General features: G+C 57.5%; 1 protein-coding gene across 1 annotated transcript; it reads left to right on the top strand.

Annotated features, from left to right (window-relative positions):
- Positions 1 to 1,451: 1,451 nt before the first annotated feature.
- HCRTR1 (hypocretin receptor 1) lies at positions 1,452 to 9,363 on the top strand (the record flags this gene model as incomplete). The annotated part of the gene is made up of 7 exons (XM_079726901.1): positions 1,452 to 1,650; positions 1,840 to 2,018; positions 3,200 to 3,443; positions 3,817 to 3,932; positions 6,024 to 6,250; positions 7,331 to 7,452; positions 9,173 to 9,363. 7 exons carry the CDS (start codon positions 1,452 to 1,454, stop codon positions 9,361 to 9,363), a joined length of 1,278 nt encoding a protein of 425 aa, XP_079583027.1.
- Between the last annotated feature and the right edge of the window lie 2,440 nt (positions 9,364 to 11,803).

The following is an 11,803-nucleotide window of genomic DNA, read 5'->3' on the forward strand; positions in this document are numbered from 1 at the left end:
CCCGGAGATCGGCCTTCGGGGCGGGGAGGCAAAGTCCCGGTGCAAGATTGGGGGACCAGCAGCCGAGGACGCCGGGGTACCGGAGCCAACAGGTGCGGGGCTTGGGGGACCCCCGGTCTCGGGGTGGGGGGTTCCAGAGGACCCTCAGCGGGAGCCAAGAGTCTCGGGAGATAACCTGGGTGCTGGGAGGCTGGGTCCCCGGCATGATCTGCCCTCCTCCCGGCAGGCAGGAGGACCCTCCTTAAGAACGCTTCGCGCCCTCGCTCCCCCCACCGCAGCCCCCACAGCCCCAGAGATGCAGGGAGGTCCCGCTGAGGAAGCGGGTCCGCCGGCGCCCGCTGGGGGTGTGAAGGAGACCCCTCATGCTCCCCGGGGGGTCTCCAGGGATCGGCAACCCTCCTACATACGTCCGGGGTCCTCCCTTCTCAGCCGGGGAAAAGACAGGTCTGAGCGAGCGAGGAGGGGCGGGGTGCGAGGCCGGATTTATGAATGAAGAGGGAGGCCCGCGCGCCGGTCCAGCTACCCCTGGCGGCCGCCGGGGCGCATCGCGGCCACGGGATTCAAGGGGGGACTAGCGGGGGTTGGGGGCTGACGGGCCCAGCCCCTGTGCCTGGGGCTCTCCCCTCGCTTTCTGAGAGGTTGCTGCTCCTCCCTGCACCTCTACCCACACTGTGTGTGTGTGTGTGCGTGTGCGCGCGTGTGCGTGTGCGTGTGCGTGTGTGTGTGTGTGTGTCCCCACCAGGGAGGGTCTGGCAGGTCTTGTGGGCAGGGCCTGGGTCTTTAAAAGCCTCCCTTGACCAGTTTTTCAACCAAAAATTCAGGCCTGTGAACTGACTCAGGAGAGAACATTTAAATCAGGATGGCTTCCCCTCTCCAATCTGTGGTGTTTGGTGGACTCAGACAGACCTGGAATAGCAGCTTTGTGACCTTGAGCAAGGGGCTCAACCTCTCTGAGCTTCTATCTCACCCTCTGCAAAGCAGGGCTCTTAATAGTGGTAACCGGCAATGACCGTGAAGCCGGCTTCCGGTGCCAGTTTCTGGGTGAAGCACTCGGCATTCATTAGAGCTCATTACTCCTCAGCAGGGCCCTGTGAGGCCAGTTCAGTTATTACTCCACGGGATAGATGGGGAAACCAAGGCTGAGAGGGGTGAGGTAAGTTACCCAACTGGTATGAAATTGGGATGCAAGGCAGATCTGTCTTTCTCCATCGATTTCAGGCTCTCCATAACCCACATGACTGGGAGAATTAAGAGGAAGCTTCTCTGCAAGTTGCCTGGCACTCTCCCTCACATTCCCTTTTCCTTCCTTCAGAAGGTTTCAGGCTGGGACCACAAACACCTGAGTGCAAGACTCTGGGTCCCCTGAGGGAAGTGGGCTAAGGCCTGGCCCAGGGGAGCCCCTCCCTTGGGGGAGCCTGGGACATCCATCAGCTGTAGTGGCTCCTGAGCTCATGGAGCCCTCGGCCACCCCAGGGCCCCAGATGGGGGTCCCCACTGACAGCGGGGAACCGTCCCCGGTGCCTCCAGACTATGAAGACGAGTTTCTCCGCTATCTGTGGCGTGACTATCTGTACCCGAAGCAGTACGAGTGGGTCCTCATCGCCGCCTACGTGGCTGTGTTCCTCGTGGCCCTGGTGGGCAACACGCTGGGTAGGTCTCTAGGTCCCTGTGGTGCTTCGGGCTTCCCCTGGGGACTGGGAGGGGTCCTGGGCCTTGCTTCTCTCCCCCTCCCCCCAATCCCTACTGGGTACTGTGGGGGAAGGGTCTCACTGATGGGACCCGGCTAGACTGGGTGTGGCTCTGCCAATGGCCTCATCTCATCCCGCTCCCACCCTGCAGTCTGCCTGGCCGTGTGGCGGAACCACCACATGAGGACAGTCACCAACTACTTCATCGTCAACCTGTCCCTGGCCGACGTGCTGGTGACGGCCATCTGCCTGCCGGCTAGCTTGCTGGTAGACATTACTGAATCCTGGCTCTTCGGCCATGCCCTCTGCAAGGTCATCCCCTATCTACAGGTGAGCTTTGCCTGGGTGCCCCTCAGGACCCCCCTGTCATACCAAGTACAAAAACCATGGCCTTGCGTAGGTCTCGGTGACCCTCAAACTTGCCTTTTAGACAGGACATGGCTCAGTACCTTGGCAGTGTCATGCTCTATTGTTAGCAAGGGCAGGCCGCCAGGCACGACACTCAAGGACACAGACACAGACACAGCCCCGTATACTCATACAGAGATCCCCTCCAGGTCACACCCATAGACATACACAGAGGCATGTTCGGACACGTGTACAGTCACTTCCAGGTACACGGGCACACAGTGGAGGAGGGAGGCGCAAGCCCACCGTGACCAAGAATGGGCCTGTTCCCTGATCCCAAGGGGGCAGCTTTGAGGTGGCTGGCTGGCAAGAGTCTCCTCCCCGGCCCTTCCGCTCCTGGCCAGGGCCTTCCCTCTCCCAGTGGTGGGCATCAGGCTGTCCCGTAGGGTTGTTGGGCCGGAAGGAGAGCTGGCCAGAGGGTTGCATCCCTCGACCCTCTCCCTGTACCCCAGAGGGCAGGGGGCACTCCTGGAGCCAGTGCCCCTGCGCCCCTGGCCTAGGTTCATCTCTGCCTCCCAGAATGAGGACTCTTTTTCCTCACAGCCTGGGGAAGGGATGGGATTCCAGGGCAGAGAGAAATGCCTCTTGGATTTCCCATTATTTGGAGGTTTCCCACTCAACCCATTAACTCTGGCAACCCTGAGAATAAAGACAGGCAGGTGAGGAAATCCACCTTAGGCAAGTTATTTAATCTTTCTTGCTTCAGTTTCCTTACCTGTACCTTGGGGGTAAGAGGACACACCTCAAGGGTTGTTGTGAGGATAACGAGAACAGTGGCCGGCACGAAGTCATTTCCTAAAGTGTAAATTATTATTCATAGTAGGGGAGCACCTACTATGTGCCAGGTCTCAAGCTGGACCTTCTCCATCCATAATTTCATTTATTCTCACAAGAATCCTTCCAGGTGGATGATACATTCCCATTCTGCATACGAGCCTCAGAGAGGGTGAGTGATTTGCCCAAATCTACACAGGCGGTAAGTGGCGGAGTCAGGATTTGCACTGCACCTGGCTGCCTGGTATTTCTGGGCTGTGAGCTCCATCACTCACCCCATGTCTCTGGGAGGCCCCCAAAAGGACTGACATTGTGTCCCCATGGGGCAGGCCGTGTCTGTGTCAGTGGCAGTGCTGACTCTCAGCTTCATCGCCCTGGACCGCTGGTATGCCATCTGCCACCCCCTGCTGTTCAAGAGCACTGCCCGGCGTGCCCGTGGCTCCATCCTGGGCATCTGGGCCGTGTCGCTGGCTGTCATGGTGCCCCAGGCTGCTGTCATGGAATGCAGCAGTGTGCTGCCCGAACTAGCCAACCGCACCCGGCTCTTCTCTGTCTGTGATGAACGCTGGGCAGGTAATGGCGGGAGCCTTGGGCAGGTGTCCCTGAAGTGGGCACCTCCGGGGCACACACCCCCAGAGCAGACATCTATCAGGGCACTTTTGGGGTGGGCACCCAGGGGTGGGTATCTCCTGGGAGGACACCCTAGAGCAGGCATCTACCAGGGATACCTCTGGGGTGGGTACCTCCTCTAGTGTAGACATCTGCCAGGGGTCCCTCCAGGATGGAGACCACTGGGCTGGGTAACTCCAGGGTCTCTCTGCCATGGCACCTGTATGGGGCCCAGCTGCTTACTTTGGTCCTAGTCAGGGCAGGGTGGTATTGCTAAGCAGGGCAGGCTGGGGGTTCCCAGACTGAGCCCAACCCGTGCATCTCTTGGCCCCTGCAGATGATCTCTATCCCAAGATCTACCACAGTTGCTTCTTCATTGTCACCTACCTGGCCCCGCTAGGCCTCATGGCCATGGCCTATTTCCAGATCTTCCGCAAGCTCTGGGGCCGCCAGGTGAGGCCCACTCTGGTGTCACTGTCTGGGCTGGGAGGGGACAGAGGTACTGGTCTGAGGGAGTAGACAGCCCTCTGCCTTCAGAACATGCCATCCTGGCTGCAACCAGAGAGGCAAGGCCTAGGCATGAGTCAAACTCAAGGCCAAAAGTGCTAGTGCCAGCCCTGGAACCGAACAGTAACTGACATCCTTCTAATATCAGTAGCTGCCAGTTATTGCACCAGGCACTCCCAGCTAGTCTTGCATCCTCTTCACCACCATACGTTATCCCCACCTTTTTTTTTAAAATAAATTTATTTATTTTATTTTTTTTGGCTGCGTTGGGTCTTTGTTGGTGCACGCGGGCTTTCTCTAGTTGTGGCGAGAGGGGGCTACTCTTTGTTGCGGTGCGCGGGCTTCTCGTTGCGGTGGCTTCTCTTGCTGCAGAGCATGGGGTCTAGGCGCGCGGGCTTCAGTAGTTGCAGCACGTGGGCTCAGTAGTTGTGCCTTGAGGGCTCTAGAGCGCACGCTCAGTAGTTGTGGCGCACGGCCTTAGTTGCTCCGTGGCACGTGGGGTCTTCCCGGACCAGGGCTCGAACCCGTGTCCCCTGCATTGGCAGGCGGATTCTTAACCACTGCGCCACCAGGGAAGTCCCTATCCCCACCTTAATATATGAGAAAACTGAGACCCAGAGAGGCAAAGCAACTTCTCCCAAGTCCCTCACCAGCGAGTGGACGATCAGGGACTAAAACCCAGGTCTGTGGGGCTCCAGTGCTCGGTTCAGTTGCCACGACAACAGTAACACCTCCGTGTTGCTGTCCAAATTGGGCACTTTGCTTGCAATGTCTTCACAACTATCTAACCAAAGAAGCAATATTACCCACTTTACAAATGCTGAGTAAGGGCAACCAATCTGCCACGGCCGATGAGTGGCAGAGCCTTTCTGGTTCCAGGGCCTTCCTTCTTTCCTCTATTACAAACTGACCAACAGCAGGTTTTTTTTTTGGGGGGGTGGGGTTTGCCATGGGAAGGGGTGCTCAGAGGCCCTTGGCACTAGCGGGGTGAGTCCTGGATCAGCGCCTGGGCAGGGAGAGGAGGCTGGCCGGAACACGAGCAGCCTCGCGCTCCACCAGCGCTCGCCATCTGCTCCTCACAATGCCCCGGTCCAGACGGCAGGAGTCACTATCCTTATCCAACAGGAAAAGCAAGGCTCAGGAAAGAAAAGTGAGTTTACCAAGGTCACATAGCTCGTGAATGGCTGAGCTGGCCCTAGATCCCAAGTTTCCTGAACTCTAGCCCCATGCCCTTCTGTTGTGGGGTGATTCAGGTGTCCAGTGTGGGAAAGGCTTTGAGAATATCTGTGGCTGCTCCAGGAGCCTAGAACCACCATAGGCCTATCGGCACTGACCTAGGCTGGGACCTGTGCTCTGAGGCCCAGGCCATTCCACGCTGTCCACCTGCACGCCCCTTGCTCAGGCCTCCCAGAGTCAGGCACAGACCGGGGGAGGCACGAGTCATCCAACCACCCCTGTCGCCACAGATGGAGGTGGTGATTTTTTTTTTTTTTTTGGTACGCGGGCCTCTCACTGTTGTGGCCTCTCCCGTTGTGGAGCACAGGCTCCGGACGCGCAGGCTCAGCGGCCATGGCTCACGGGCCCAGCCGCTCCGCGGCATGTGGCATCTTCCCGGACCGGGGCACGAACCCGTGTCCCCTGCATCGGCAGGCGGACTCTCAACCACTGCGCCACCAGGGAAGCCCGGAGGTGGTGATTTAAGGAAGATGGATGGGTAGCTGGAAGGATGTTCAGGCCCCAGGCTGTGACCTGGGGACTTGTCAAGGATCCCCTACCTCATCTACAACTAAGGGTGAATAATACCGTCCCAAGAGGCGTATTGTGGGTGGTCTCATGATGAGCTAATGGAAAACGGAAGTACACTCCAGTCCAGAGTGTTGGCCTTTATCATGAATATTAGGCTCCTTCCTGCTGCAAGGGTTTGTTCCCTTGCCCACCTCCCCCTGCCCCAGGGTCCAGCCTGGAGCAGGCCCAGAGAAGCAGAACGACCCTCCCAAGGAGCTGTACCCACCGCTGCTGTCTGTGTGTGCTGGACAGATCCCCGGCACCACATCGGCCCTGGTGAGGAACTGGAAGAGGCCCTCAGACCAGCTGGAGGACCAGGGGCAGGGCGTGGGCGCAGAGCCCCCGCCTCGGGCCCGTGCCTTCCTGGCCGAGGTAAAGCAAATGCGAGCTCGGAGGAAGACGGCCAAGATGCTGATGGTGGTCCTGCTGGTCTTTGCCCTCTGCTACCTGCCCATCAGTGTCCTCAATGTCCTCAAGAGGTGAGAGCACGTGGGGAGTGGTTGAGGGTGGGGAGAGGTGGTGGGGTCAGAGGAAGGAGCTCTCTCTGCTTCGGAGAAAGACGTGGCTCCACTGCTCATCCACTGTGTGACCTTGGGGGAGTCATTTCTCTTCTTTGAGCCTCAATCTCCTCATCTGTAGGATGTGAATAATAACCGGCCTGCCTCCTAGGGCTATGGTGAAAATTCTCTCGTCTGGGCACTCAGTCATCAGGTTGTTAGGGCTGGGAACGGAGTGAACGAGTGCACGGGACAATGTCCTGCATTCGTGGAGGCGACATCTGACGGGAGAGAGAATGGACATGTATTACAATGTCAGCCAGTGATAACTGCTTTGAAGAAAAAATAGGGAAAGGGGATAGAGAATGACAGTGACAGAGGTTGGTGGGGTTAAAAAAAATGTTTTTTAGATGTAATGGTTAAAAAAAAAAAAAAGCCTCTCTGAGGAAGTGACATTTGGCAGAGACTTGAAGGAAGGGAGGAACCACACCCACAGGTGTCTGGAAGAATAGCAAGTGAGAGGCTGTGGGGTGGGGGTGGGGAGGGGAGCAGGGCAAGACCCTGGGCTCTTTGCCATGAGACAATCTCAGTGTGTTTGTGCTTGGTCACTTCCTGGCTGTGTGATCGTGGACACTTTGCTTCTCTGAACCTCAGTTTCCTTATTTGAAAAATGGATGATGTCTATGACTCATCATGCTGCTACGGGCATGGATGATAAAGTGGAGGGGGAGCCCCAGGGGGTCACACAGTTGGTGACTGAGCAGAGGTACCCTGGCCCCTGTTCCTAGGCCCACTCTTGTCATACTTTCTGTGCCCAAGAACCCCAAACTGTTGTCAGGACCCCAGACTCAGAGGCCCAGGAAAGGGCTACCTGGTGGATGGAAGGGGCAGTGGGACTCTTGTACTTTACAGCCATTCATGAGCTGTGTGACCTTGGTCAACTCGCCTTCCTTTTCTGAGTTTTCCTGTCTGGTAGATGAGGACGGTGACTCCTGCTCAACATAAACACACACACACACACACACTCTATCCCATTTCTGAGTGTCCTGCCCCCGGTCCTAGGGTGTTTGGGATGTTCCACCAAGCCAGCGACCGAGAAGCCGTCTATGCCTGCTTCACCTTCTCCCACTGGCTGGTGTACGCCAACAGCGCCGCCAACCCCATCATCTACAACTTCCTCAGTGGTGAGTGGGCTGGGGACGCAGAGTGACTGAGGGTGGCAACAGTCCCCAGGACAATAGTCTCCCCATCTTCAACCCAGGCTGAATAAAGCATGCGGGGAAGGATACACCTGCTGCCTCCTGGGGATCATGACCCTGCTCTGGGGACTCCCACTCAGGGGGAAGACTTGTCCCCGCCCAAGAGCCCTGGTCTGAGTGGGAGACAGGCCACACTCCCAAGAGTGGCCAAAGAAGGTGACCAGCACCAGGATCCAGTTTTGCAGATTATGCAGACCACTGAGTGGGTGGGAGCGCAGGGGCTGGGCCAGTTCACCTCCACCCTTGCTTGATGCATGCACAGCAGGACTGCCAATCAGCCAGTCTGGTCAACACAGGCTCCAGATGGAGCCCCTGCCTGAGAAGATGACTGCATAATCGAGGCATCAGGGGGAAGGGAGGGCCACCAGCGAGGCAGCCCAGGGCCAGGAAACAGGTTCCCCATGCCCAGCTAGACATGTGCTGGCAGAGTGGCCCGAATTTGGGGGGGCTACCCCTGAATCCACCTGCCTCCAGCACCAGCCCTCCCACTCTCCCCTCTGCAAGTCCAGGCATCCCTGGTCCCCTGCCCCCCAGCCCAGGCCTCCTCTCTCCACTGTCCCATAGCCCCCACCCCCTTCCACTAGCTCCTGGTCTCAGGGTGGAAAGGCCCCACCCTGGGCCCCCGCCTGGGCTCAGCAGAGTGTGACTTACCAGACCTCTGACTTGGACCAGGCCTAGAGAACTGACCAGATGACTGCTCAAGCCTGGACAGACAATCTTTGAGAAAATGTTGAAAGGTTAAAGAAGGGGCTGGGGTCAATGCTGTAACCCTCACTGAGACTAAAGAATTACTCAACAAAGGCTAGCCGGGTGGTTTCCAGCTCAGAGGAGAGAACAGAAGAGATGAGCAAGTGGCAGAGGACACATCAGGCAGACTTCCTGACCTGCATTTCTTCGTTTGGTCTACATTTACGGAGCGCCTACTGTGTGCTCAGCCCTCTGCTGGGCACCAGCCAGGCTTGCGGGGTGATTGAAACATGGTTGTTCAGTTCCAGCACAATCTGTTGCCTGGTGTCCTCTGACTGTACAGGTGGCTGTGGTGGTCCCTCCTTCCCCACTGTCCCCTACCCTTTAAGCGAAGGCTTTGGAATTAGAACGGGGCCCAAATTCTGGCTGGTGACCTTGGGCAAGCCACTGCACCTCTGTGTGCCTCTGTGGAGTGAGGCTAAAGGACTCCAGGCCTCCAGGGTGCTGGGGTGAGCTGGGCGACAAACTCAGGTGCCCAGCACAGTGCCTTGTGCAAGGGCTGCTGCCGCTGTCATTTTCATCACCATGGGGCAGAGATGGGGAAAGCCTAGCCACAGATGGTGAGCCCTGAGCCCCTCCTCCTACCCACCAACGAGGGCAGAGGTGACCTGAGCTCCCTGAGCCAGACAAAACGTTTTCAGCCAGGCTCAGAGCCAGAGCGCAGTCAAGGAATCAGATGAAAATTGCATTTCTCCTTGGGAACCTGCTCCAGGGCCTCTGTCCTCACTCTCCCTGGCAGTGACGAGGTCGCCTTGGGGCTCCCTCCTGCCCAGCTCTACCCTTCCCTCCCACCCCCTCACAGGCAGCTTGGCTGGAGCTGCGTGGGTGTCCCTGGGCCCAAGGCCCCTTCCTGCTGTTTCTGTCTCCTTATGGCTCTGTCTTCTGTCTCTCAACCAAGGCAAATTCCGGGAGCAGTTTAAGGCCGCCTTCTCCTGCTGCCTGCCTGGTCTGGGTCCCTGCGGCTCTCTGAAGGCCCCCAGCCCTCGCTCCTCTGCCAGCCACAAGTCCTTGTCCTTGCAGAGCCGGTGCTCCGTCTCCAAAGTCTCGGAGCACGTGGTGCTCACCAGTGTCACCACGGTGCTGCCCTGAGCGAGGGCCATCCTGGTGGCAAAAGGGGGTGCAACCTATCCCCTGCCTGGGCTGCTCCTCTGGCTACTGGGGGACCTGCCCCCACTCCTCGTGGAAAGACTGCTGGTTGCAGTGCGAGGCCGGGGCTCCTCGCCTGGTTTTCTGCCTGTTTAACTCTGGGCAGTGTCACTTCCCTTCTCTGAGCCGCGTCCCCTAAGCGGATTGATGTGAGGATTAAGCACGCTCAGGACAGTGGAAAGCTCTCTGTAAACTGTAAAGTGTCATGGACAAGACTAACGTTGTGTTCCCCTCACTTGGCTATACCGCCCGGTACCATCCATCACTATCATCCTTCCAGAGCTTGGCCCTCCTCCCGGAGACCCCTCTCCTGCCCCATCATAGGTCTTCCCTGGAGTCTGCTATAAGGGTCCCAGCAGGCATTTCCATCTGGTCCAGGGGCTCTAAAGCCCAGGCTGCACTTGGCAGTGCTCCTTGAGGCCCACGTGAACTAATCTGAGCCCAGCCCTAACAGAGCTCCACCCTCACCAGGTGCCAAGTGCACACACCACAGCCTGGACCCCGTTGGTTGTGCAGTGATAGAACACTCTCCACGAGGCCATTTGGTATGGAGGCCAGCAGCCTGAAGCAACTGTAATTAAAAGCCTGGCACTGAATGTTCCCTTTCCTTGTCATTGCACAAAATCTGTGCTTTTTAGGTTAGGAGTGAGAAGGTGGGGAGGCTGGGGGAGGAGAGAAGACAGTGCTGGAAGGCAGCTATCTGCTGACCCCTCCCACCTCTCGTCCCCTCACACACGGGATCCCAGATGGCTCCTGGGCAGGCCTCAGAGCACACGTGCTCCTGGGCAGGCCTCAGAGCACACGTGCTCCTGCCCCCTCACGTGGCTCCGATCCTCTGATGCCAGGACCTCGATCCTGGCCACACCTGTCTGCTCACGAGTCCAGCAGTCTATGGAAGGTAAGGGGGCTAGGGTGGGCAGGCAGCAGGGTTGACAGACCGATTTACTGTTATCTTCACCTTCTTGGAAATCAGGGCTTGCATTTATTTTCTATGAACTCACAGATTAAAAAGAGAAAGCCAGAGACTGGGCTAGACGTGCTCCATCTGCCACCAAGATGATTAGAGGGCTGCCAGAGGCCCTGGTCCTTGCTGCCAGAGCAGGAGGTGGGAAGCAGTCTGAAGGACTCTCTCCTGAGACGAGTGGGAGACATCTGGCAGAGGCCAGCTCGGCCATGCGCACCGCTGGGTCTGCTTAACCTGATTAATGACCTCACCCGTCAAGAAGTGGGGCAAACTGCGGCTCCTGCCAGGGGCCCAGCCCAGGAATGCTTCAGCATCCCTCCTCGTAGGCAGAGCAGGTAGAGGGAGTGGTCTGAGCACGTCATCCTGCTCTCCAGATGACTCGCCAGCCCAGCTCACGTGAACACTGCCTCAGATGTGCAGCTGTTGCCAGAGGGTACAGGGTGTCTGTCCCGCACATTCTCCACTCCCCTCCCACTAGCCTTAGGATCCAAAGCTGTTTGTCAAGTCTGTAGCCAGGCTTGGAGGGGCAGTGTGTGGAATGAGGTGTGAGGGCTGACACCCAAGCCCAGAACCAACCATGCCCACAAGGAAGAACCCAGGTCCTGGGTTCCTCAGCCCCAGCTGATCACAAAGGTGACAGAGCATGATTGACACTGTTCTAGACACAGGTTTCAGTAAACACTTAGCTCAGTGGGAGCAAAGAAACAACAGAAGCTTCCCCTAATGGCTGCAGTTCTACTCTATTCTCTGCGGGTTGAACCCAGCACCATGGTGGGCCTCAGGCCTCCATTTTGGGGGACTCACATGAACTCAGAGCTGGCCAGGATGCCATGGAATGAAGCTCAGTGAACAGCTTCTGGAGAGCCCGGGACTATCTGGCCTAGGGAAGGGAGGACCTGGGGGAATGTGGTGGCAGGTTCCAGATATCTAGAGGACTGGCATGCAGGAAGGGGTGAAGTATGTTCTGGGTGGCCCAAGAGAGAAAACCATAGCCAATGGGTAGTGTTTTCAAGGTGGTGGGACTTGGAATCCACATCAGGAAGAAGTCCCTACTAGTCTAGGAGGAAATGGGCTGCCTGGAAAGGCACTGAGTTGTCACTGGAGGTTGGCAAGCAGAGGCCAGACTCAAAGTGGGATGATGGAGGGGATTCTAGCTCTGCATGGGGGCTGGCCTCTGGGAACTGGATTCCACCAAACTCTAGGATTCTAGCACGACAGCAGCCCAGAGGAGAACCGGGGCTGAACTGGCTAAGCCTGACATACCTGCCAGGCCTCACTGAGCTGCTTCCCCAACCAAGCAGGGAGGAGAGCCTGTTTTCTTATCTTCATCCCCCAAAACAAAAGGATTAGCTCATCATTACCCATCCTAAGGTCCCCCAATCAAACCAAAACGTCTGGTGTCTTGGCTTCGGATTGAAA

Source organism: Hyperoodon ampullatus (genome assembly GCF_949752795.1).
Source record: "Hyperoodon ampullatus genome assembly, chromosome: 2".
NCBI lineage: Eukaryota > Metazoa > Chordata > Mammalia > Artiodactyla > Ziphiidae > Hyperoodon > Hyperoodon ampullatus.